At 39.5% G+C, this 27,754-nt stretch overlaps 2 protein-coding genes across 3 annotated transcripts in view; one reads left to right on the top strand and one right to left on the bottom strand.

Annotated features, from left to right (window-relative positions):
- Positions 1 to 21,095, bottom strand: part of LOC111222644 (gamma-aminobutyric acid receptor subunit beta-3-like) — a 58,033-nt gene extending 36,938 nt beyond the window's left edge. The window contains exon 1 of one of the 2 annotated variants that reach the window (XM_022746440.1): positions 20,924 to 21,095. In XM_022746440.1, the coding sequence (XP_022602161.1) occupies positions 20,924 to 21,075 (152 nt within the window). In that variant the 5' untranslated portion in view covers positions 21,076 to 21,095. The remainder of the gene's footprint in view (positions 1 to 20,923) is intronic. The other variant, XM_022746442.1, reaches the window with a different exon arrangement.
- LOC111222645 (gamma-aminobutyric acid receptor subunit alpha-5-like) lies at positions 113 to 24,676 on the top strand. The gene is made up of 10 exons (XM_022746444.1): positions 113 to 190; positions 713 to 794; positions 1,636 to 1,760; positions 3,456 to 3,523; positions 4,770 to 4,990; positions 10,725 to 10,807; positions 16,028 to 16,171; positions 22,733 to 22,885; positions 23,117 to 23,328; positions 24,066 to 24,676. Exons 1-10 carry the CDS (start codon positions 175 to 177, stop codon positions 24,363 to 24,365), a joined length of 1,404 nt encoding a protein of 467 aa, XP_022602165.1. The 5' UTR covers positions 113 to 174; the 3' UTR covers positions 24,366 to 24,676.
- The last annotated feature ends 3,078 nt before the right edge of the window (positions 24,677 to 27,754 follow it).

Genomic DNA, 27,754 nt, shown 5'->3' with positions numbered 1-27,754 from the left:
CAGCAGTAGCCCATGGTGGAGAAGCTAAAGGGGAGACAACCGACAAGCACCGGGATTAGGTGACTGAACCCGTGATCATCCAGCTTCAACACCACCGACGGAGACCCCCCAGCCCCGGTCGCTGTTTGGGGAAAAAAGGCCAAAAATAAATAAATAAAAAAAACCTTGGTGGTGATGGATCTGCATTCAGGTAGCCCCCCTTTTCCTACTCTGTTTTTTACATTATTAGACACAGCATGGCTAATAGGAATGGGGATGAGAATGAGTTTCATGTTTTTGGTGATGGAGAGAGTGGAAAAAGGTGATGATGGAGGAGAGGATAGAGGAGAGGAGATGGGGAAGGGGGGTTGGCCCGTATGAATTGTAATGCGCTTGACACAATGGGGATCATACTGCAGAAAACAATTTCCTATTTTAGCCATATGCCTTTTCTTTATGATATAAGCTACCAGCCTTTATAATGTCTGTGAAGCCTGTGATGTAGATGTTTTGGATGTTAAACAGTTGCAGCCTCACTGAGCAGAGATTGTCCCACCGCTTGATTTAGTGATTCCTGTAATAGTCTACCTCTGTATGCAGCGGGGTGAAGAGTTTCTTTGTGTGAGTTGAGGTGCCTTGTTAGGCTCCTTAGACCCTTTTTGCAGGAGCTATGATATTTTGTGATGCAAAATTCTTTTTTTTGTCTTTGTCTGTATGTGGACGTGTGTGACAGCTCTAAACAACAAAGTGAGCAGAATTTCAGTCATGGCAAGGCTCGTCATTTCCCTCCTGCTCCTGTGTGGGTGCCAAAATAGGTAAATTAATCTTGTAATGTGAAACACTTAATGCAAACATTTTGAACCCTAGTAGTTACAGGATTTCAAGAGTAATGCTATTTATCTCACAAAATAAAGCTATTTTAACTACATTGGTAGTCTTATTATAAAAGTAAAATGTATTAAAGTTGTCAAAGATTTAATAGTATTAAATCATAATTTTCATTTTCATTTGCACTCAGCAGTATTGTCACAGTTTTTGATTGCTCCATCTGCAATTTAATAAATGAAACTTGAATATTCATATATTTTTTGCTGAGGATTCCTGCCAGCTCTGCCCTCCTTGTTGTGATTGATCGCATATCCAAGCTGCACTCTGCTACAGCACTGCTTAAGTGGCTGTCCTGCACTCAAGAAAAGCAAAAAAAGATCTCTGGCAATGCTGTCAGTAAATCACTGGAATAGTCCACTCTCATCAGACTAGATCAATGGCCTTTAGATCCCATGTTCAAATCTAAGCTTGTAACCTTTGTGCATGTCTTGCTCTCTGGTATATCTGCACGAACACAGTGTTCTTGTGTAATTTTCACTCATTTTCTAGCCACAAAGGATGTGCTCATCCTCAAAACACAATGCCTTGCTTGTTGACACATTTAGAGGGGAACTCATTTGTTTATATTTGGATCACATGACAAAATCTTAATTATCTCTACTGGTAGTTGTAAGCAGCACTTATGTTCAATAATTAATCACAACAAGACTGTCCTTAATGCAGCAAGCTAATTAATTACAATAACCATGTCATGTGTGACGTCCTGCTGTTTAACTAATGCTAGGATGTTGTTTCTCCTCATTTCCTTCCTCTCTTCTCCTCTCCTAGCCTCTGCCTATCCTCCTCAGAGGCTCAGAAGGAGACGGCCGCCAACGACAACAGCACAGTTTTCACCAGGATTCTGGATGGGCTCCTTGATGGTTATGACAACAGGCTCCGGCCGGGGCTCGGAGGTTCGCTTCAGACACTTTTTTCGTTTCCTATTCCTCACTTTAGCCTAGGAAATGCAACAGTCAGACCCTCTTATTTGAAAACAAGGGAGTCATTTTACATTCTAATATCATGATGCCACAGTAAAGCCTCCCAGTGTGCTAACATAACCTGCTAACCTGAGCTCTTACTATGAGAGGCCCCATTTCCTGCTGCGATTTCATGCACTGATTCATGGAGAAATTGCTGGGAGACTGGCAGATACAGGGGTAGAAACTGTGCAAGCAGATGTGAAAGTTGCGCTAACGTCAGCTAAGGTGAACGCACACACATGTTGTCAGATGCTGTGTTTCGCTCTGAAGGACCATGAATGCATGCGGTCTTTCCTTGTACGCCGCCATGTTACTGAGAGAGTAAATCAATCAAGCCATCTCCAACATCTCTAGCCTAAATTCAGTCTGCTGTGGTGTTTTATTCACGCTCCTCACCCTGGCAACAGGAGATAACCTTGAGCGCCAACAAACTGCCATTCAAAGATGGAGATTTTTTTTCTAAGGGGCTATTGAAATGAAAGGTTTTCTTCTTTTTTTTTTCGCCATTGGTGACTCCTCTACCTCTTTCATCAATGGCAAAGCGCTTAGTGCATTTATGCCACTGATTTCTTTTATTTCATCCTCATGACACTTCACTTTGTTTTCCACGTATGTACAGCACTTGTCCCATAATAGGTAGAAACAAGGCTTTTTCATTTCCCTGATGTGTCATGGCAAAAGCCTGCTCTCACATCCTAGTAACGGTTGCTACCCTTGTCAAGAGGGCCTATAAATACATATCAGAAAAACATTCAGGCCTTTATAGAGCATTCAACAAGCTGCTCTCCACAGCACAACCAATCCCAGCTCGCCAGAACCAAATTTAATATGCATAGAGGAGATTTTGTTAGCTTTGCTGGTACAAATGACAGAAATAAGGTGCTAGCTATTTTCTAAACATCTTCAGAGGAAATGCGTCATGAGAGAAATTCATGGAAATGTGCAGAATGCTGAGCGAGAGCTGGTTTGTTCTGTAGTAGAAAACACAATGTGGGTTTTTTAAATGCCAGTATTGATACTGAACGCTGGCTTTATTGATCAAAATATTCTCAATAGCTTTGAATTTGATTGTTTCCATGCCACAAAGTTATAAAGAACCAGCATTTTGTCTTTCTTCAGATTGTCATATTTGTCAAGGTGTAAAAGCCTCTGAAACTAGAGTCGACTAATTGTTGCTTGCTGCCTTCCGCTGTCTTATATCATTGTAAACTAAATATCTTTGGGTTTTAGATTGTTGGTTGGATAAAACAAGACATTTGAAGATGTTACCTTGGGCGCTGGAAAATAGCTGTGGACATTTTACACTATTTTCTGATATATTATAGACTAAACAACTGATCGATGAGGAAAATAATTGAGTTTCAGCCCTAGGAAAAACACCAATAAGCATTTCAAATAAACAATCTACAAAGAAAACTGGATTTTTTTTGTTGTGTAGCTGTGTCATCAAAGAATGTCCCAATTATCTGGGGAAGACATAAACTTGCAGATGGCTAAAGTTTCATAAAATACCCAATATCGGTAATATATTGGTCCAATTAAAATGTACCGAGATTATAATGTGTTTCATTGCCTTTCTTTGACCTCCCCTCACCTCATACATTTCCACCTGTGCTTTCTCAACAGAGAATGTCACAGAGATCAAGACGAATATTTTTGTCACCAGCTTTGGCCCGGTGTCTGACACAGAGATGGTGAGTTCATCTGCAGCAAACACCATAGATACACATACAGAGTTTGACTAAGCTGGACAAACACACACATCTCCAAAGCCCACCCAGGCTACTGTTGGTATTTTTAGATTGAAAACATATATTTACATTTCATGAGACTGGTGCTGCTGCTCCTGCTGTTCCCTGGAAGTTCACTCATGTCCTAGTTTTGTCTTTGAAAATTGGCTCTTTTTGGTTACTTGTAAATGAAATGAGTGTGGATGACTTAAACTTTTTAAGATTTAATGCAATGTGGCGGGGCCCTTCCAACTTGTTCCAAACGATTCGTCTCTCTATTAATTCATTCTCTTATGAACTATACGGTTCCACCTGGATAGCAAAATGCATTAACTCCCCTCTTGCATTAAATCTTCCATTAAACCCTGTCATATCCCTGGCACACTTTGACTCAGCAGTGATCAAACTTGCCACTTTCCTATAATTGACTTGAAAAAAGGTATTGACAGAGGGGCACGATTGATTGATGAAATGTGCCAAGAGATTTGAATGGTTCTGCAGTTCATAAAAGCGTATATGTCACTCTGCTAACAGCATCATTATTCTGTGGGATGGAGTATTGTATTTGTTTCTTGGTCATTCTTTTTTTAAGTCGATATTTCACACATGAGCAAATTTATGATGGATTTGATCATCATATCTTTAAAATCGTCTTATAAAGGCATAAAGAAGAAACTACTGTAATACAAAGCACGTGGTTTGACCATTTTGTGCTGACTGGCAGTCAATTGTAAAGAAGACAAATTAGCTTTTCTTTCTCAATGCACGTATTCTCTCTGTAACACTAAATAAGCCTTTAAAGCTCCATTAGGAGAGAAATTTACGTAAAAGTACATCAAACTTATAAATCTAAGACAGAAAATGATGCTGCAACAGAGTCAAGAAAAAGAAACTGAGACCCTATGTAACTTAAATTCTTATTTTGGGTAAATAAACAGCACAGGAAGTGATGTTCTGAAGCTTAGGAGTGAAAATGATAACCATCTCTTAAAACGCAGTGAACACCACAGCCAGAGGAGGATCTTTCGCCTTCACCATCTTTTGGTATTAACTGATCACAGGGCAGCCAGATTGGTCAACATAAGAACAGTGTGAAGTTTACTGACATCACATTATATGGCTTCTGCGTCCAAAAAGTTAGCTCTCACTGCTTTAGTCTAAATGTGCAACACTTTGTTGCTCAATCTGTCTTTTGCTGTTTGCCTTTCAGGAATACACCATAGACGTCTTCTTCCGTCAGAGCTGGAAGGACGAGCGTCTGTGCTTCAAAGGGCCCATGGAGATGCTGCCGTTAAACAACCTGCTGGCCAGCAACATCTGGACCCCAGATACCTTTTTCCTTAACGGCAAGAAGTCTATTGCTCACAACATGACCACGCCCAACAAGCTGCTGAGGCTGAAGGATGACGGCACTTTGCTTTACACTATGAGGTAGGTCATAACGCAGATGTTGTTCATCCTCTGCATGATATATTTACAGAAACAGGTGTATTCTTTTGCCCTGAATAATGAACTATGGGTAAATGGTTTGCTTCACAAGAAACCTAATTACAGATCCTGTGTAGACCAAGGTTGGTAGCACTTGATGATTTAGAAATCTCATTAATGTTGCATACTGCTAGTCATAGACAAGGTACACTTGTCTGCACAATCCTGGGGTTCAAGGTGCAGTGTTTCCATACTAATGCGAAACTGAGGACACCTCCCTTTTAGAAGATTGTTAAGGAAAGGTTTGTAAGAGTACACAAAAAATAAGAAAGCAGGCAGCAAGGCCAGTACTACACACTATTCAGCTTTGAAAAATACAGTGATAGGAACCCTCAGTATGTGAGTCTGACTGCAGGGAAATGGTGACACCCAGTGGCCAATCAGGGGCATTTGATTTCTACTACAAAAAGTCCACTTAAAGGTAAAAGCAGGGGAAATAGTAAATATAGCAAATGTTTCTTGAAATTCTTGCATTTCCTTCATTTCTTCTGATACTTTTTGATTGTTCATCGTTTCATTGTTTCAAATATAAATACGAGTGACATGTCTCTTTGAATGTAGGAGTTTGACAAACATTGCAGAGGGAGATCATCCATTATGAAAGGCAGCCTCATTGTGAACTCTAGTTTTTGGCAGTAATGTAGTGGTAAATTAAAAAAAAGACAGAAATAGGCCAACAATGGACTCCAGATGGCGATCACTATAAATGAACCACCAGTATTTAAACTAAAATACTGAACATTCTCTGCTTAAAATTGAGGACACAGTAATAGAAAATTGAGAAATGAGCCCTTAAAGACCCTTAAAAATATAGTTTTTTTAGTTGAATGTGTGTGTAAGCACCAGGACTCACTGTGACCTTTGGACCAGAGAATTAGAATAATTCTATGCTTATCCTCAGGAGTTACTGTAGCTGCAGGACTTAAGAGTGACTGTATCACGGATGAGAGCACTCTATCTGATACCAGTCCCACCCAGAGGGAGAATGATGCCGGATCGAGGGCAGATTATCCGTCCTGACATATATACATATCCAAAGAAGAGTGTATTTATAGTCACCTCTTTGTCACAAGCACAAAACACACACATGAACACACACACACCGCGGGTGTCAAGCATGTTAATCAGTTGTAGTGACACTGAACTTCGACCTCAAGGCTTAACAAGGGAGGGATTGCGTGAACGTGTGCGTTAATTTCCATATGTGTAATTTTATGGAAATCTATGCATACATGTGTTAATATCAGAATGCAAAGATGTACTGTATATACATGTATGTATGTGTGTGTTTGTGTGTGAGAGAGGGAGAGAGAGAGAACAATAGAGAGAGAGAGAGCTTGTGTGTCCACAATCTAAAAATGGCATCAGATTTCCTGCCACAGTAGAAATGAAGCAGTAGTAGGTTGCTTTTAATCGTCTGATTGTTACAGCACTGTGCTTGTCATTATCAGCACAGCTTAACCACAGGCAGCGCTGATGTTATTTGCTACATAAACACACACTGACACACACATACACAGGCCATCTGGGTACTTGCAAGTTACAGCTAACTCAACAGCAGAGGTTTCTCTTTATGCCCACTACATGCACTACATGTTAATTATTCTTCATACTAAAACACTTGTCATGGGGAAAAGGCAAATATGTGCACTAGACACAATTGTTTAGCCATCTATCTATTCCTAATGACGCTCTTATCTCGTGTTTTGTTGACCTTTACTTCTTCATTGTTTGACACCCAATAGACCACACTAAATCAAACAATGTGTCCTTTCTTAAAACCCAGCACACAGAGAAGTATTTAAATGGTAACCCTTAAACAAAGTTGAAAAAATACGTAAATGATCATAAATCTTTTGAGGTACACAAAATCAGTAAAAATTTTATGTCTAAGAAGTATACAGTATGTTACCCTACATAGTAGCATTACTTTTGTTTGTTGTCAGTTAGTCCCCTCTAACTGACAACAACTGACCCCAGAGGATTCTCTAATATAACTATAGTTATATCAGTTTTACATGATTTACTACGGTACAGTAGAGATTCATTTTAGTCTATAAAGATGAAGCACTCTACGGAAGAAGTATTCAGGTCCTGTACTGAAGTAAAAGTAAACAATACCACACTATAAAGAAATCTTAATTACAGGTAAAAGTCATGCATCAGAAATGTTACTAAAGCAATACTGTACCTAATGTATTAAAAGTAAAAGTAGTCAACATACAGTTGGAATATTATGACATTATTGACGTATTTTATTGTTGTAGTTGGTCGAGCTGGAGCAAATTTTAACAATTTTATATACTTTTAGGTAGATTATTCTGTAACAATAGACATATTTTGTAAAATCATCATATGTTTTGTATGTGAAATCTCAATCTGGAACGTAACTAGTGACTATAGCGTTTAGATAAATATAGCAGAGTCAGCATATTGCCATCTGAATTATACTGGAGTGGGAGTATAAAGTAGCAAAAGATGGAAATACTCGAGTAAAGTACAAATACTTAGTTTCTTTCCGCCACTGGTACCGCAAAAATAAAACAGTGGGCTTACACATACAGTAGAATAGAAGCACTCATCGGCATGCACATAAATTTTCTCCTATCCTACATCACCTATATACTGTATAGTACGTGGAGCTAAAACACCACATGTTCACATCCCCATGGGATCCATGCAGACAAAGCATAAGTACACTTTCAGTGTGTTCAATATGCAGCACCACACACACACACGCACACACAACACATTCAGCACCTTCTTATGTACAGTACACACTAGTAAACAGACATACTGCCGAATGAGACACACCTCGGTGCACATTACAAACATTACATCCACTATCACACCCTCACACACTCCCTCACATCATGTATGGGTGTCAATGAAAGTTCCTCTCTCTTCTCTGTTAACTAAATGGGATTGTGGCGCCGGCACATTTGAAAACCATTACTCTGCGGAGTAGAGGTCGGTTTTTATAGAGCCAATTTTTATGCATTTGTCTCCATGGATAAGTAATAAAATGCCCCTTTTCACAACACTATGCAATCTTAATGCATACAGTCTTGATGGCGGCCCATTATAGCCAGATACCAGCAACTTACTCAGCTTTATCATCTGGCTGGAACCTCTATATTACCATGCAGTGAGAGCATTACACACCATTATCATTAGGCAGAGTTGGGTTGCCATTCTCATTCATGTTCCTAGTGTTGCCTCTAGACTGGTGGGCTTCTACCCAGACGGTTGAACATGTTACCATACTATGAATTATAGCAGAATAGCTGCAGGTCATGGAAAAGCATTGAATTCCAAAATTTGATTTGGTGATTACTGCAGAAACCCTGTATCATCTTATTTAACCTTATTTTTTGCATTCAACACTAACAGTTCAGTTTTTTTCACACCTTGTATATACTATACAACTCCTGGACTCAGTACTCAGCCCTTTGTGTTTGGTCATGTGCAAGGTCTCGACTTTTCTGCAAGGTGAGGTGAATTTGAAACTTTAGATTTCGTGGATTTTCCATAGGTGTGACGGTCTGTATGCAGGTCTTTCAGGCGCTTTTACCCCAGTGATTTACTGCTTTCCACTCAGTGCATATTGGCCACAGGCTAACAAAATCATGGGAATTTACCCCAATATGTAAATTAGACTTAAACTTTAAAGGGACTGATTTAGGTTTCTGGCCCAAATCACTATACACCCAAAATTAACAGCAGCTATCTTTACAGGCATTATTCCTAATGGGGCAAGGCCACATGAATAATTAGAACATGGTATAACAGCCAACAGCCATGTTCTCATTTATTTATCCCAAAGACACTCTTTCCTGTCCTCCGTACAAACTCCTTCAGCTGTTTTCGACACAATAATGCAATTGAATAATCTTGCACTGATGTGGAAAGCAAGCTGAGCCCCAAAACAGTCATCTCCATAGGGTCTTATCCCACTTTGTTATGCTTTATGCACCTTCATGATATAATTGGGAAACCTCTTGCCGTAGATACATAATGTATGTGCAGAAGGTTTTGGAGCATAAAAATATGTCCCAAGAGGATTTTGTCCCATTACGATTATAATACAAACAATCATTTACCTTACTCTGTAACTAATGTCGGGATTGCTCACGTGCCTTGGTGGTTAAAGCAGAAAACAAAAACCTATGCAAGAGAAACCTGTAATGTAATAAATGTGTGTTTTTTCATGCTCTAGTTTCCACATCACTTAATTTTCCTTAATGCAGTCCATTAAGTTCAGTGAATCCACATCATCATATCACTGTACTACTATTTATCATCATGCAAGGAGCAAGAATACCCAGAGGGAGTTGATTCAATCTAGGGCAGATAGCTCAAAAAAAGAACAATTATGATGTGTGTATGCCTGATTTGTGTGCCTGAGTTACTTAATATTGCGGTTCTTTTAGGGCACTGAGAGGAGGTATCATGGCAGATAAAATGATAACAGCATGTCTTAAATGATTGTGAATGACTGACAGAGAAATAGATTGTGTTTGCGAATGATTTACACAGGCTCACATGTGATTAAATCAATACAAATAAAGCAAAAGATAGATTAAATCTAAGGTTCTTACCAATCCAAATGAGGTTCATTAGGAGACAGAGGTTTAAGATTATGACTGGGCAGAACAAAATGAAAAAGGACTTGCATGAGAGTTTGTCCCAAGGTTCCATCTGTTTCATGGAAAGATGATTTACACAGTAACTCTGTGACCACCAGGTGGCAGTATTGTCACTGTAATACTAGAGTTGCTGATAGAGAGAAACAAAGCACTTGCTAGTGTTAAACATTAAACTACTGTACCATGATTTTACTGTAATGAGAAAAAAATATCACGGTACCGCTCTCTATGCTATGGCGCCATTTATAAAGGGTTTATAAGGTTTAATTTATGCCTTATAAATGCCTGGTTAATAAATCATTCACTAATGCTTCAGTTATAAGAACAGCTTTTGGGTTGGAAAAGGGCTGCAGGACATTTGGACCAAAATCAATTTATAAACTTTTTTATTTAGAACTGCAAGTGACTTTCTTTATCAGAAATTGAGAACCTGTGACCATTTATTACTTTCAGACTAACATTTATTTCTGCATTATTATTTCTGAGTAGAAGAAAAAAGTCAAATGATTACAAAAACATTAGATTTAAATTGATAAAATTGATGCAATAGAGTCTTTAATTTAGATTTTTGGGAACTTCTTCAGTTAAAAATAGAATGATAACAGCTCTTACCATTCACATTTCATTTATTCATTTATCATAAAATGGTATCAATATGAATAACAAAGTAATAATCTGGACTCTAATGTATTTTTTCTGAATATCTCTCTTTCTTCTTTATACTCTTTTTATAGAGGATTGTTTAATAGTAATTATTATAAAAACAGTCAAGTCACAACCTTCCTTCTAATTGTTTTTAGTACCCTGTAATTTTAGTGATCCAGCAATTGTAGCTGTTCCTGTAATTATACCGTGCCCTGAATAAGAGGTCTACATGCTCACTTCAATGTGTAAAGGTTAAATAGGAAAGTGAAAAAGACACTAAATTCAAAATAAGATACTAATATAAATTGTCTCGCAATGTGTTAATTATGACATCAAAGAGCAAGACCAGATAGTTAATGAATATATTGTTTGTTTTGTCTTAGATTGACCATATCAGCAGAGTGCCCCATGCAGCTGGAGGATTTCCCCATGGACGCACACGCCTGCCCTCTTAAGTTTGGCAGCTGTAAGTAAAATCATGTCTATTTTTATATGTGTGTTGTTCTTTACTTTACTCTAATCCTAGCTATTATGATACACTGTGCAGTAGTAGTTTTCACTTCAGTGCAGCAAGTCATACAAAAGTTTAATCTAGATTTAGAGAACAATGACAGATTATTTTGGGCAGTATTGGGTAATTAATGCATCGCTTCTTTGGCAGAGTCATTATCTGGATTGCTGAGTTTGCTTCCATTACATTTAATTCATGATTGTCAAGTTCACTTTTAAAGTAAGACTGTGCAACTTTTACTGAACAGCGGCCGCCTCTCAAAAGCTACGCAGTCTCGTTTTAACTTGTTTTCAGTCGCCAAACTATTCCAATACATAACATAGAAGTGACATTTGATGGTGCATGTGGCTTGTAGCGCATTTGGTTAATAAATCAAAGCCACAAATACACAGTACGAGTTCAAGAGAATACACATGTGCAATGACAGGGATCCACATGCAGTGAGAAGTTAGCCTGAGGATTTTGCTCAAGGAAGACCTAAACTGTACCCAGACTGTAAATGTATGTTAATGTATGTGTTACTTCATGGTCTTCCCTTGCAGCAACAATTAAAAACTAAAGAAGAGTTAGAGAAAAAAGAGGAGATGATTACTGCAAGAACCCCAGCACTTAATTAGGCCAGTGATCGGAAGGGTTTTCCCCAATGCCTTCTTAACGGGATGGCTGTGTGTCCTACCAGTGAGGACATGTAGTGAGGACATGTATAGAAACTTGAGTGGCCCTGTGGGTATTTAAAGACAGATCTGGCAAAATGCCACACCTTGGGAGCCTCTTCGGCTAAAAGGATGAGGCTCTTATCCCCAGATTTCTGTGAGACGCAGTCCACCCACACTCACTATATAAGAGAAGCACACTTGACTGCAATCCAATTACAGCGTAAGGAGCTGCTGGGCCTTCCCATGGCAAACTCTAACTTAATCGCCCCGATGCAGTGCCCTGCAGGTGAGAGGTGTAAGTGTATAATAGGAATAATGTGTTGAGGGCAACACTGCATTTTTAAGGTGAAGCATCCTAGTGTGTGGAAGATCTTTGCTTTCATTGTTTAATTCCTGAAGCTCTGAGACTAGCTGACCTCTTTTTCTGACCACCTCCTGATTTAGCCTTTGTCCTCAGGGGGCCTAACGCGGTACATACTAAACCTCTATGACAGTGCTGCACCTCCACTATCATTGAAAGTATACGACACCTGGTGTAATGAAAAATGGGCAAATTTAATCCCCCATGTAAAAAATAAGCCACCAAATCTCTCCGCTCTTGGCTTTACTGGACAGAATGAGTTGCTTCAATTTAAATCAATATTTTGCCATTAGATTAAAATAGCATGATGCACAGAATATGCACTCATACCCATCTTCTGTAACTAATTGTATCCACCCATTGGTGACAGAATACTTATTTATTGTGCAATTAAAGCATGAAGGTCTGCTCTAAAGTTGCTCCAGGTAAAGGGCAACTAATCCCTTATTCTGCCCTACAGTACCTGTGTCCTAATTTAGTTGCTGGTCTTCAGCCATACAATTCTCAAACACACGCTGAGGAGTAATACTCTACAGTATTTAGTTAATGTGATATGTAGCATTTAATTTAAGATGCAATTATTTTTCTTGAAAGACACGAAATGGCAGCATTCTTTTTTTTTTTTTACCACATCTTGGAGTTGGAAACATTAGAAACTAGCTGAGCTGAATTGAACTGCAACGTGCAGTGACTAACAAATTTGCAGAGGCACAGTAGTGAACATTGGAATTGTTGGTGCATCAGACACAAAAGCTGCACAACTCACAGATGAACAGTCTGGCAAACCGTGACAACTGTGACAATCAAATAAAATCTGCATCGTTAAAAGGCCACAGGTTGAAACCAACTCGGGAGAAGAGTCTCTAAAGAAAACTACTTTCTCGGAAATTACCACATGATTATCATAATCGACAGCTTGTGTTCACAGTGAGGTGTGTGTGTAGAAAATTGCTTGTTCCACCAAATTAGCACATAAAGATGCAGGTGATGGTGTGAGGTGCACAAAACCCTGAGAAACAGCAAAACAAACTATGGTCCAGTGAGTCATCTCAGCCTTCAACCCACATTGATCTGGTGAACATACTGTATGCAGTGAATCACCTAACAGTTACTCTCCTTCTTGGAGCCTTTCATATTTTAAGATATGAATGTCTGAATTACATGAATGAACCTTCAGGATAAGGACATTTCCTCTTTAACAACAGTCTAACATCAGTTCAGGACTTAGGGGATCAAACAGAGGACTGAAGCAGCTCTAAAACCAAAGGATGAACCTAAGTCTTGTTGAATACTTCATATACACATACTCTGAATTTGTCTCCTGTCTGCAGATGAAGTTGGCTTTTACAGGAAAGAGAACAGAAAAAATGACAGCACTGGTTCAACAACCTATGTTTATGCTTTTCTGAGAAGTGACCTTTTGCAGTCGTGAGAGTAACTGACCATTTGTTGAATCCAGCCTCCTTAGTTACTGTTGCTACACCACGTTTCCCAGTATTGTATGGCACATATACAGTTTATAGTGATGATGGTGGAAGAATTACTGTAAAAAAATTTAAGAAGGCAGATTTTATCAACTGTAGCTAGGTAGCTAATGTTAGCCCCATGAGTTGCTTGAAAGTACTGTCTCCAGCTGACTTTTTAATGTTTGCCATGGATTCATTTTAAAATGAGAATCCTGTAAAAGGGGTTTTGAATGTGCACTTGATGGCAACATACAGCACAATGTGCTAAAAGACTGAGGCCAAAGCTAAATGTCCAAGGCAAAAAGTCAGCATCTTCACCAGTTAAGGATCCATATAAAAGACAGGGAAATATAGACAAGTTTATGTATAGCAGCGTAGAGCTATTTAGTGTGAGTATTGTAAGTCTCTCTTTAGGTTATTGACTTGTAGTTTTCCACACATTGAGAAAGTGTGATTTGGCACCAACAGTGTGGTAACACTGGGTTTGTAAAGGCATGTATGTCATACTGAAGATTAATACAAAACACATTTTGTGAATTCATCTGCATTCCTTTAAAATTTGAGACAGCTGCACCCAGAGTGCAAAGAGCTACTGTTCAGTAAGTGCTGAGTTTGGCTGAGTTGTAACTCCCTTTGCCTCATACACAAGGCGGGAGCAGCAAAGTATTAAGTGTGAACTGTTGAAAAGTTGGCACAGGTGCACTGCCATGCCTGCCAAAGTCTTTAGCTCCTCCTTTGCGTAATGAAATTCACCAATAATCCCTTATTCCAATCTAACTACCCTCCAATTAAGGTCCTGGACTTTGGCTTGACAGTGCCCAAATTTAAAGACTACATATATTGTACAGCAGTGTCCAGCTGCCAAGTGAGCACCCAGAATGAAAATACTCAAGATGTTATCTGCTGGCCAGAAATAGGCAATGCCAACCCTGTTACACAAGGCCAAGTCAAGGGTTTAATTAGTGTTTGTGACAGTCAGCAAAATAAGTAGTAAACATTTAAAATTTTGAATGCATTTGTCTCCTCTCCTGTGTTCTATTCATAGATATTTAATGTACATAATTGTCTTCTTCACAATTTCCAGCTGAGGAAACAACACTTTGCCGTGCCAATTTCACTGTGCATCCCATTAAGTGTTGTCTTTCTAAAACTCCTAAAAGCAGTGCTTGTCATTGTGGAAGAAATTATAGCCACTTTATATCCCCAGTATTAAATTGTATCCTTTAGAGAACATCAAAATAAAAAATGAATATCAAATGAAATTGAACATCTACCCTAAGTGGGTTGATGCAGCCCTCCTCTCTGTTTCCTCTCAGCAGTTAATTTCTTTTCCCATTTTCCCCGACAGCCTGTCTGTTTTTCGAATTCTGATATATTTTTAAGATCTTGATCAGTATTTTTCCAAATCTAATATAAGTTGACATGATCACAAATAGCTTTTCAGTGCCTGCTTCCTCCTTGTTCTTATCTTTAAAGGTTGTGCCAATTCTACTTGAAAATATGTCAAAATGCAGGTGACAAATATCATAATCAACAGTGAATAAATTACATAAATGATCATCTTTTCTAATAAATAGAGCACGTGGCAATCAAGATGTAAAAGATTCATAATCATTTTCATCTTTTCATATTTCAGCCCAACAGAGCTGACGATGGATCGATGTCTAGTCTTTGTGCACAATTCAACATGAATAAATGAAATAGTAGGAGAGGCCTCAGAGTTTGTGCTCAGATTTTCATCACAAGTGTGATGCAACACATTATGGTTAATCTGACTCAGTCTCCTGCTGACTGTGGAGCTCACCTCTGACCCAGAAGTGTGGTTTAAACAAAAATACACTCAAATATCCGCCCCACCCTCTCCACACACATACACAGGCCTGCAAGTAAAAATCTGTTTTTGGCCCTAAGCCTGCGGTCTAATCAAAAAGTGCTAGAAAGACTGTGCATCAGCACTCACTCAAATACACACACCAGCAAATGGGTAGCTACACGTAATATGATTGATGACGGGGCTGAAGCTACCCGTAATATGTTAATTAAGCAATATCACACTCGAGGTTGTGATGTTGTACTGAATATCAGCACGGCTGTGATTTGGTCATGGGTAAGAGGCCGCAGGCCGAGTGATATTGCTTTTATACAACAGCTCTACAAGTGCCATATTGATTAAATAAGCAACAACAGATTATGATTTGTTTGTTTATTTCATCGTTTATTTGGCTACACCAACAAAAATAGTTCTGCAGCCAGACTGATACTGGACTGTTGCTAAGCAACACATAAACATTTTCCTGACCTGCACAGTGCACACTAGCTTGCTACTTTGTCTGCTCATTATCTCAGGTGTGCGCTGAAGTATCCAGGCTTCTTCCCTTCATCCTCTTCTGACGACCACACGTCATTTAATTCAAATGTTATTTCTGGAAATATTTTCATCTTTGCAAAGTTTGTTACAATCTAAGAGAGATAATGACAGTTAATGTGACACCTGTAAAGCGGATTGATACATGTAGTTAAAAGTGCCAGTGCTGTTATAGTCTATATCAGCACTCATGGAATGACTCTCATCCAATCAAATTACTTGGTCGGAACTACCTGTTGTATAATATGCATTATATTAGAAATGAACATGCTAAATTCCCAAATCAATTTCAACTAATCCTTCTCTGTCCCTCTCTCTCTCTCTCAGATGCCTATCCAGTGTCAGAGGTGGTCTATACTTGGACTCAGGGAGCTGCAAAGTCAGTGGTGGTGGCAGAGGACGGCTCCAGACTCAACCAGTACCATCTTATTGGGCAAACTGCTGGCACAGAGGACATACACACAAGCAGAGGTATGCAGGTTTGAGTGTATCTTTATACACAGGTAAAGAACATACCAAATCCTACTGTAATAATGGAATTGAAATAGTCCGAATAGTAATGCAGACATTGTGATAGTAGTAGTAGTAGTAGTAGTAGTAAAGAAAGAGTTGGAGGATTAATGAAACAATATCAAAAATAGAAGTACCAGCAGTTCAACTTAATCCCAAAGCACAGAAATCTTTTGATAATTTCAAAAAGCACAAGTGATGCAAGGAAAATAAAGAATAGGTAATGTGCGTGTGAAAGAATCAGAATTCTAGCACACAGCTACTGTATAAAATAAACTGGAGCATACACAGTAGAGTAAAATAGGATAACTTGGGTTGTATCAAATTATACTTGTGTGAAAGACTAAACTACGCCAGTATTTTCTGGTCCAAACATTATTAACTGTCAGCGAGCTAATAGTGTTTTGGTCAACAAAATGCACATCACATCATCCCTTATTAAGTTATTTTATTTTGAAATCATGGGGAAAAAAACGCGTGGAACATCTGCCTATGCAGTGAGATAATTTGACTTGAGGCTGGCCATATGCTACTGTATATTTATGTTATTGTTAACACCAACAATTAACTGATCCTGCAAAGAAAGTATTGTCTTTGTAGTCAAAGCCTGATACAGCAAGCTATTGTTAGTTTTGTCAGATAGCTCAGGTAGCTATGCAACAGTCACAACTAGCAGTTACAGAGTAAACACTTAAGCTAAGTTATGATTGTGCTAAGTTTGAACTTAGCTGGTCAGGTGCAGTCGGCCTTTGTAATTTATTTTGAGTCTCTCCCACATTCAAAAAACTTAGTGCTGGAAGTACTCATTGGTGCAAATTAATCCACAGCTGAAAATAATTCCTAAAAAAATCCACTGTAGTCGTCTGTCTGAGTGACACGTGCTAAAAACTATAGCACACAGCTGATTTAGAAAATGACTAAGCCTTTTTTAAAGATGAAACTGCACATTTGTGGCCTGTTTTGAGAATCTCTTTTTATGTTTTAAAGCTGCTTTTGCATCTTTAGGAACTAATGCGCTTGTCCCACAGACAAGGTAGAGAAGTAGAAAAGTAATGAGAAACTGCAAGCAGTATTATTAGTTTTGACCTTTTAAGGGGTTTTGTTGACATCAGAAAATATATAGAATAATGCCTTACCTTTTAATCTTTTTTAAATATAATATAATTCACATTATATAATGTAAAACGTTAACAATAATTCTAGAGTACTAGGATCACACTGCATTTTAAAACATCTACTTCACTGACTCATCACTCGTCAGATCACTTTTCATGTATCATCTCTCAGTCATCTCACTGACAACATTTTCAGATCGCAGCAAGTGACGGCTTTATCAGGCAAAGATGGAGTCACAACAGATTGTTGTGTATTTAGAAGAGGCTGACTCAGCTGCTGCACAACAGAGTCCTGTTGTTTTTACAACCTATCTTTTTTTATTAACTAAAGAAGCCTTTTCTACCACCAAACTTATTCTTCACTTTTCCTGTTTACCTTTTCCATGAGTAATTTCATACTTTATTTGATGCATGATAAGTGTAATACCAAATAATGTGATGTAACTAATTCTAGATTAGAAAAGATAAACGCTGTGAGGAGAGATGGGCGTGCAAGGCACAGAGTAAATGTGGGAAACATTATCAGGAGATCAGAGTCAATGAGTGGAGGCTAGTGGAGGAGAGTAGCCTATCCCTCACACAACCAGCTGTCTACAGGCCTGGACAGCCCTGTCAAACAACACTTATCCCTGCATGAGCCCATGCGCAGACACACACACATACACAAGCACATGCACGAACACACACACACACATAGAGCTAGAGAGAGACCTGAGACCTAGGGTTAATCCCCCCATCCAACCACCCATCAGCTTTTGCATAAGAAGATGACATCACAGATCAGTGAGGGATTGGTTGGTTGGCTGTCGCTGAGTATATATGTGTGTGTGTGTGTGTGTGTGTGTGTGTGTGTGTGTGTGTGTGTGTGTGTGTGTGTGTATGTGCTCTTGTACATTTATCTCTGTGAGTACACCTGTCCTCACAATGATGGTTAAAAACCCGGCAAAGTGCAGACTCTTTGATGGTGCAAACAATGACCTGGTTAATTCAGGGTTATTTCTGGGCTGTGAGTTTACTTTAAAGCTGTTATTAATGTGGGACATTAAATAAGGATGAGGCTTCATTTTATAGGATAAGATAGGATCCTAATTAAAAACAAGAGTTTAACATTATGGCGTTTTGCTTAAATTTTAATTTAGGTCCTCACAAAGATAGACGAAGAAATGTGTGTGCATCTGTTTGTCTGTTGGAATTGGACAGCCTCGCTCTGACACGTGGGGGTGGTGGGGGCGGGGGCGTTGAAAGGCATCTGCTTAATACTCTTATGTAAAGCGGAAACTGTATTACACTTCCCTCCAGTTTCTAGTAGAATCATTATTAAAAGTGTGGATTTCCCCTCTTTTCTATTCACGCAGCACAACACAAACCTTCCCTTTGCTGGCTGACTCAGTGGTTTAAGAGGAGGGTTAAATGGGTTTGTTGGTTGAGGGACTATATGGCTGCTCAGCTGAACTGCAGGTTCACTTGCTGGATGGTTGTTCAGGCAGTTTGTTGCCCAGTTTGCTTGTTAGTTGACCGGTTGATAAAAGGCTGGCTAAAAGTCTACTTCAATCTTGACATACTGTGTCATATTTTAACTATTGTCTGCTGCAGTCTCTGGTAACTAGGAATTAACAATTAACAATACTAGGGACAGGGAATATCCAACCCACAATCCCAGTGGAAAAATCTAAAGCCACTCTGTGAGCTGTAAATGAAAACACAGATTTAAAGATGAAGAAAGTGACAAAAATGTTGAATTAAATCAGTTTTTTGCAGCCTTCCTTCAAATAAAAACTATAAAATGCAATTCTTTTATCAAGTAGTTTTGCATGAAATTCATTAAGACTATACTCAACTCCATTTCTTTGCATATTACCGTCACCAACTGTTTGTTAGCAGACTAGCTGACCAGTGAAGCTGGTGGCAGGTGCACAATAAAAACAAAATGGGGACCTGCTCATAAAACCATTGCTTCATAACACTAGTAGTGACCAAAACTGCACAGGGTGCCTTTTAAGCTGTGCTGTTTTCTATTCATTTCTTTGGCATCTTTTTATGTTTCTCTTGTCCAGTATCAGCAAGTAACAGCATCATTCTACCATTTCTGGTTCCTTCTACATTATTTAATGACGCCAACTACTACTTCCTTCTCGTATGGGTGATCAGGCAAAGACCAGACATATAAAATATTTTATCCTCTCTTGAAAACCATTTCATATTTCTGTACAGAAATAAGTCATTTACTGGGATTTGTTTCATCGTTTAATCAACTTCCAAGGTCAGTTTCTACGTATTTCTATGTCTGACAGTTTACTTGACATCACCTTGTTTGTCCTAACTTATCAAACCGCCATCTGGTGTTCTGACTTATCACAACAAAATGCTGAACATTATCTGAGAATTCCATTTAGCCGAAGGACTAAAGGCAGTAAATCATCATTCATGCAGCTCAAAGCTTCTGTCTGGAAACCATCCAAATCAGTGGTGGAGATTGCTGATGAGTTTGGGCTCAGGGGTCACATCCAGTCCAGTAGGTTAATTTACATTTTGTATGTCTTTGACTCTCTTGCTGATAACTTTCACACACCAAATATGACACTTTCAGATGTGCCAGAGCAGCATTTAGCAGTCTGACACATTAACATGCTTTAAATTTTACAGCAGGTTTAATCATGGATGTGAAAACAGATTCCACCTTTGTAAAAAACTGCTTCAGGTTGTGATTTATCCATAGGTGTGAAAAGACAACTTAAGCAACACCTTCTGATAGCTGTTTCTGTCTGCCTGTAGCTCTCTCATTTACCTAGAAGTTGACCATGGATGGGCTTTCCAAAAATAAAAAAACATTTTATATTAAGGACAATAAATGCAACCAAAATTGGTGCATTTGGAGTGAAGGCCAGAGATTTATCATTGCTCTGATAAAAGGCGAGACAGAAGTGCACTGTCACCTGGAGTTAACTGCTGCTTCTCTGCTTGATTAAAAGAAGTCTGACAGTCGCCTGCTGTTCTATTGAGTCTAGACAAAGTAATGAAGCACTTGTAAACCTGAGATTCAAAACATCAGTCTATTAATGATTGTCTGGCCTTTCTTGTGTTGTTATCCGCAGTAGTAACAACTCGTCTCCTTGCTCTGGATGCAGGGCCTCAACAAAAACAGTGGACATCCTTTGGGGCTGAACTGTTGGATGAATCAAATCCTGAAACCTATTGTACAGAGGTCCATGGCTCAAAATACTGGATGGTTGTTGAGAGGCTTTAATTAGCACATATAATCTTTGACAACACTCCCATTATAGAACATGAGGGAGGAGATTAGTCCCCAAGTTTTTCTTTTAAGGACACGACATCTTTAAGGACATGACTCCTGCCTCAGACAGCGGTATCTTTCCAAAAATATCTCCCTGACTCTAAAAGTAGGTAAGGCGTTCTATAGCAACAGTTATAGCCACTGTTTGTAGGGACTTGTAGGACGAGTATAGAATGGTATGCTTTGGACTATTGCTTTTCTGTCATCTTTGCAAATCATCAGAGACACCTTAATCAGTCATTTAGACTTAAACTTCATGCCAATAACTGAGACAGACAAAGGCAAAAAAATCTTTTTCCTACTCACCAGTTGACCAGCATGGCAGCATTGTTCTCTGACATAAACGGAAGTTCCCCTTGGACGTTGCGAAATACAAATCCTTGGGAGAAAAGCAGTAAGATCCACCAGGGGAACATGTTCCTCCTTATTCCTCTGCCCCCAGTCCTGTCGGGATCCATGCATCAAGGGCAAAGGTGACCCTGGGGTGTCCCAGGTTGGCAGCGCCTGGATGTGTCCGGATGTTTCCGACAGCAGTAGAAGTCGACGGGGTAGCTGTGAGCCAGACGGCCTGGAGTCATGAGGGCGTCAGAGGGCCCAGGTGATGGGGGCGCAGTGAGAACTAATGCTGTTGGGGATCTCCTGATTGAGGCATGGCAGTGGCTGACGTTGATAGGTCTTGTATGTAGTGGTTGCCCTCAGCAGAAGAAGTGGTTCACCTCACTTTCAGGCTGATGTCAGTTGATGCATTTCCTTCTTCCCTTCGTACGCCAGCCAGTCCCATCAAGAATCTGTGATCATTATTCCACAAACAGCTGCCAAAGAACAGAAAAACAACATAAAAAGGAAGTGATAGAAAATGTCCACACGGTTACCCCCCCTCCATCCCACCAGTGAGTAGCAGCAGTGGCGGGAGTGTCCCTGTCTGTGGCTTAGAGTGTGTGCTGAAGTATGTGTGTATGTGGTGGCCGTCAGCAGTTAGAGATCATGCTTCATGTGTGTATGTGTGCGTATGTGTGCATGTCGGTGCCTGGATTGGCAGGGCGGAGTAGGCGTGGCTTAGGGCTCTGTGAGGATCCCAGGACAGGAAGCCTCACCCCCCCTCTCCTCCCCTCCCTTTACTCCCTCTCTTTCTCTCACTGATGGCAGGATGCAGATTGTAACCAGGGATTAGGGAGGTTCAAAAATCCGATTTTGCCTGGAGAAAGCCTTGTGTATTACTCTGTGTGTGTGTGTGTGTGTGTGTGTGTGTGTGTGTGTGTGTGTGTGTGTGTGTGTGTGTGTGTGTGTGTGTGTGTGTGTGTGTGTGTGAGGGAGAGAGAGAGAAGAGAGAGCTTGTGTACATGTGCTCTAGTGTGTGGAATATAGTCATTGGATTTTTCATAGTTTACCAGCGCCTGCAGTCGCACACTGCTGCTGGCGAGGGGATTTTTTAAAGCCTCAAATGCAATCTTCGCTTGTTTAACTGAATATTGTGTCCCCTCTCTTTCTATCTCTCTGTCCCTACACTTTGCCTGTCTCTGGATTTACCTCCAACTGCCATCGCTGCATTGTTGAATAGCAGACATTAACTGCATAACAATCTATTGTCATGTTCTTGAAATAATTAATACCGCTTTGCGCTCATTTTTCAGTTTAATAATGGAGTTCGTCGTCATGTTCAACTGAATATGAAATGCTCTCTTTATCCCAGCTTCATTTTTTAACTGTTCCACCTCCGCTGCTTTCAATTCTGCAGTTTCCAACATCTCTGATTATTTCATTACTGAAATAGCAGAAATGAAGAGAGGTACATTAGCTGGGTGAGAAGAGTTTATGGCCATTTTTGTGCCTGTTTCATTCAGTGATTGAGCAAATTTTATTGAACGATTTTAGTCCATTTTAGTTTTTGGTCATAAAAAGTAAGGCTGTAATGTTTGCGTTGTTCTATGTGGTAAAACAAATATCCTTTGTGCTGTCAAATCACACATTAATAATCACTCTTTGTCCACACAATATTAACCCGGTGTGGTTCAGCTTAAAGCAGATATCTCTATCATTAGGAGACATCTAACCACTCGCCTTGTATATTGGCCCTGTCTAACTTCATATCCTTTTTATTTCCTTGTCTCCCCTCAGGACAGTATACAGTGATGATGGCCCACTTCTACCTGAAGAGGAAGATTGGATATTTTGTCATCCAGACATATATGCCCTGTTTCATGACTGTAATCCTGTCTCAGGTGTCATTTTGGCTAAACAGAGAATCAGTTCCTGCAAGGACTGTCTTTGGTGAGTGAAGCTGCTTATTTACTTATTTCTACTTTTTATTTGTCTGTGTAATATTCCTGTCATGCTCATTCACACCAGGGAGAATAATAACAGTTGTCCACTGAGCAGCAGCACTGCAGTAGCTGGCAGTTAAGAGTTATTATAGCGCAGAGTGAGGGGAGACTGTTGCTTGTTTGCAGGCAGCTTGTAAAAACTCTATTTAAACTTGCCACGTCCTTTGTTTGCACCCAGGGGTGACCACGGTGCTGACCATGACCACCCTCAGCATCAGCGCCAGGAACTCACTCCCTAAAGTGGCCTACGCTACAGCCATGGACTGGTTCATTGCCGTCTGCTATGCGTTCGTCTTTTCTGCCCTCATCGAGTTCGCCACAGTGAACTACTTCACCAAGAGGAGCTGGGCCTGGGATGGCAAGAAGGCTCTGGAAGCACAGCACCCTAAGGTACAGCTACGGCACAAAACCCCTTAAAATACTACACAGTGGCAGTGTCAGTTTAGAGGACCATATCACGGGTTTCACATCTTTTAGCCCAAAAATTATAAATCACAAGTACTTAACATCACTGTCACAGCTAACCTTCCCCAGCCTCTAGCTATGTAGTTTAATGTACAAGCATGAGAGCTGTAACAGTCTTCTTGTGTAACTGTTGGCCAGAGACCAAATATGTATATTTCCATATTTCTTTAAGGAACCACTTTAGTATCCATGTTTGAAATTAAAGTGGACAAATAAGTTAAAGCCAGTTTTCGATGTGTGAATCCCACTGACAACTATGAAAACATCAGATAGATAGCAATGGATAGAGTTATCAGGATATTGATACCACTTCACGATATCGATTATCATACATGTTTCTTGCTTTAGTAAAACCAGAGATGCCCACAAAATCTGTCTGTTAGCAGCTGCTCTTAAACATATACCTGCATATTGAAATCATCATAAATAAAATCTCAAACTGCCAGACCACCAGTGGGAATCATGGTGGGTGAAATTCAATTACCCATCAGTCCACAGTTTACCAGAAATGTTTTACCTCTGTAAAATCATTAATTCTTCCAGACAGAATGAAACACATTGATTATCTCAGGCCAGAAATACTGGGAGCAACACTGGTGCAAGCGGCATCTGTAGAGGGCTTAAAACTAATTCACTGCTCAATGTAATCTGTCCCCCTGTAGAAACGAGACCCTATGGTGCTGTCGAAAAAACCCAACAACGTCTGCTCGGCGGGCGTCAACTACACTCCCAACCTCACCAAGGACGTGTCCATCTCCACCATCTCCAACACGACGTCGGTGCAGCTCCGAACCGCTGAGACCAAGATGGTGGATCCCAAGAAGACCTACAACAGCGTCAGCAAGATCGACAAGATGTCGCGGATAGTATTCCCCGTCCTCTTTGGAACCTTCAACCTCGTCTACTGGGCCACGTACCTTAACAGAGAACCGGTGGTGAAAGGAGTTGTCACCTCAACGTAATCTCTCTTCTTTCTTTTTTTTTTTCTTTTTTCTTTTCGGAGACAGAGAGTTTGTGTAAGGGAGGAAGTTTAAGCCTAATTGGAGAGTGGGTGGACTAAAAGGAAAGGGGTTGTTGTAAGGTCTCTGCCCTAGACAAAAAAATATTAAAAACAAATATCTGCGCTTGAAGAACAAAAACAAACTATACTTAACTATCTAATTCAAGCACTTTGAATGGATGGAAAGCTACAACAGAATCCCTTTCCTGTTCTTCATGGCCTAACAAAATGCTTGATCACAAAGGAACTGCTTTTAAAACTCTGTCGACGAGAGAGTGGGTGCTTTGCTTCTTTCTCATCTATTCTTCTGCAGTTTGCATGATGCTCTCCTCAAAAGGAAACCATGGACTCCTCTTTGTCTTGAATACTGACCAAGTATGTCAATCACTGTTTAAAGTACGAGAGCACACTTCATCGCTGCTACTCGAGGAAGGGTTTTAACTTGAACTAATGTAGACGTTTTGAGCAAATTTAAACACTTCATATTCTTATAATGGAGGCTTGAAATGCACTGAGCTTATACTATGAAAAAAATACAAAACTGCAATACAACATGCATTTGAATTTGAAAAATGGATTTAAAAAAATGTATCTAAGTCTACTCTGTGTGGAAGAAACGTCTCTTGAGATTAATGCTGCAAGTGCATTAATAATTTAGTTTTATGTCTCTCTTTTTTTTCTTTTTTTTTAAAAAACCTTTGCGATTTTTTTTGTCCTATTGCAGTGAGTGCTTGTGTGTCTCTTTGTACATCTTTACTTGAAGATTCAAAGCCTACTGCTGCAGGCCTGGTTTCCCAAATCTAAAATGCTACCTGAAGGTGAAAAAAATGAAATGTATTTGGAAGATTATCATTGCTGGGGTTTCTGAATTTCTTAATGAAGAGGCTCTTCTTCATTCATAAAATATTTAAAAGTTGTCATTAAGGGAAGCACGCCAACAAGAATATTAGAAAACTGTCTGTGGCCCACTTACAGTGCGTGACTGGACAGCTGTGGATGGTGGACTCAGACAAATTTGGGATTGGATATATGTACTATACCTGAATTTTGAGTCTGGGTCACTCAGCTAGGAAACTAATATTCACAGTTGAGAGACCAGTGCCTGAGTGTGCCACATACAAATGAGCTGAGAGTTTGGAAACTGTCATTTAGTGAGACGACTGGGGTTCAAGCCACTATTTAGGAAAGCATCTATGCTGCTAATGTGTCATTGGGCAAGACTAACAGCTCCAGTTTCACAAAGACAAACTTTGCGCAGATCAAACTGAAATTCAACAGAGAGCAACAACACAAAAAACCTCCAGTATCAGAAAATCAGACAAAAATTCCCCAAGAGAGTGAACACACGTCAGCAAGCTGACTGAAAAGCCCTGGTCACACCAGAAAGTGTCACAGTGCATTTAATCCACGGCTCTGCTAAATATTTGGTTCTCGAAGCCGCTACACATGGGTAAATGAAGAGGGAGAGCTAGCTAGCTAGCTAGCTAGCTTTTTAAGTCGGTCGTTAATGAGTTCGTACTGTTTATGCTAGCTTCTTCCGTTTCGGTATCTCTGCCTTTCTGGTCCTTGAAAGGTTAGCACTGTCAAGATGACTTAGTGCAAATTTGTGGGGTAAAGTTCACCAAAATTTAACTTGAAACAAAAAAAATTGCACAGATTTACTTTGCCTACGCAAGTGAATCCACTCTCATTGGAATGTGTTGACATTTTAAACGTTAGTGTGACCAGGCCTTTGAGCTGAAAAGATTTGGGGAAATTAAGCTGAGTTTCAGAATCATGTAAATAGACTTTTTATTTTCAACTTAAGTATTTGCTTTGATGCAAAAAAGACGATATTGAGATTCTGACTTTTGCGTTTTAAGCCCTTAGAAGAAGAAAAAAAAAAAAGCCAAAGTCTAACGTTGACTTTCAATTTATTAAGAGTATGTTTTTGTCTCTTTTCTTAATGTTTTTGTGTACGTGTGTGAGATTCTTTTCGTCTTGTTGCTTGTAGAAGAGCTTACATCTAACCAAACTCGGCTTTTGATGTTTGAATTGAATCAGATTTTTATGTACTTATTTCTACATTGACTTAATTAAACTGGAAGCAATGAGCACACGTTATGGCATTATGGCTCGAGCCCACCATAGAACAGCACGTGTGACTTGTTGGACTATGGTGAGACATACTCAGGAACAAAAGGACCCATGCTTCCAGCAGAAGAGTTGCCTCTGAGTCACTACATCTTTAATCACATGGATTTGAAACAGTGTAGTTCACTCAGTCACTTGCTGCTGGGAGCAGAGTCCCTCATAACTTTTTGGCGCTGAATGGCTTGGTGAAAAACCATGTAAATAAAGACGACATCAGCTGCTACCGCACCTGCTTTGCTTTGCGAAATAGGGATCTTTAAAGTATGAGTTTGAAATTCTTTCCCAAGCGATTTTATTTTGAATTTTTGTGCCATAATATACTGTGGGATTTTTGTGCTGGGTTGGGTTAATGTTGAATCTGCCATTTATGTAAATCTAAGGTGTTGCTCTCTGTCAAATGCTTGGTGGGTGTCTATGAGCAAAGCTAAGACTACCGTATGTTTCAGTGCTTGTTAAAAGCACAGCATCAGTGTAAAAGGAAGTCCAATGAAATGCAGTCGAGAGGCGATCTATACGTCTGTCTGGCAGCCCAGTGCAGATGAACAGGCCAGACATACCTTTCTAACCTCTGTATCTGTTTGTTTCCGACTCTGCTGCTTATACACATTGTCAAGTAAGAGTGATGATTTCCTTTTGTTTCTGATTATGCCTGCAGAGTCCTCTCACAAAGTTTGGGATCATTTGTTTGTCGTGTCAGAGCTGAACTGCTCCAGTGCTGCTTTATTTGAGCTGACTAAGCCTTATTCTGAGTTATGCTACCAAAGGAAATGAAACTGTAATAAGTATTTTGGTCCCTAATAATGTAAGTGTATGTAGCCTCCATTATTTTATCTAGGAAAGGCAATGTCTGTTTGTCAGTCAGTCAGTCAGTCAGTCCACTACTGAAATATCTCAACAACTACTGGATGGATTGCCATGAAATTTGGCACAAACATTCATGTTCCCCTGAGGATGAATTATAATCACATTTGACTTGTTCAATACTTTGCAAAGCTAATTAAACATGACAATGTTAGAAAGAGTTACTCCACGAAGAAGAAACATATTATGTCTGGAAATGTCAAAAAAATGTAAAGGTGTAGGGGTACTGTATTTCCTGTAACATTCCCATCTCTTTTAACGGAGCACTGTAACTCTCTTACCCCAAACTAACTAGTTTTATAAATCAGTTTTATTCTTAAATGGTTCAAAAGAAAATACAGCCTTATAAAAGCCTTA

Source organism: Seriola dumerili, unplaced genomic scaffold (genome assembly GCF_002260705.1).
Source record: "Seriola dumerili isolate Sdu_G_001 unplaced genomic scaffold, Sdu_1.0 BDQW01000105.1, whole genome shotgun sequence".
Taxonomy (NCBI): Eukaryota; Metazoa; Chordata; class Actinopteri; order Carangiformes; family Carangidae; genus Seriola; species Seriola dumerili.
This window is presented reverse-complemented; position numbering and strand designations above follow the sequence as displayed.

Excerpts from the sequence above, each read along its gene's own strand:
- LOC111222645 (XM_022746444.1), top strand. Across the intron at positions 795-1,635 it reads CTGTGTGGGTGCCAAAATAG|CCTCTGCCTATCCTCCTCAG; the intron begins GTAAATTAATCT and ends CTCCTCTCCTAG. Across the intron at positions 16,172-22,732 it reads GGACATACACACAAGCAGAG|GACAGTATACAGTGATGATG; the intron begins GTATGCAGGTTT and ends GTCTCCCCTCAG.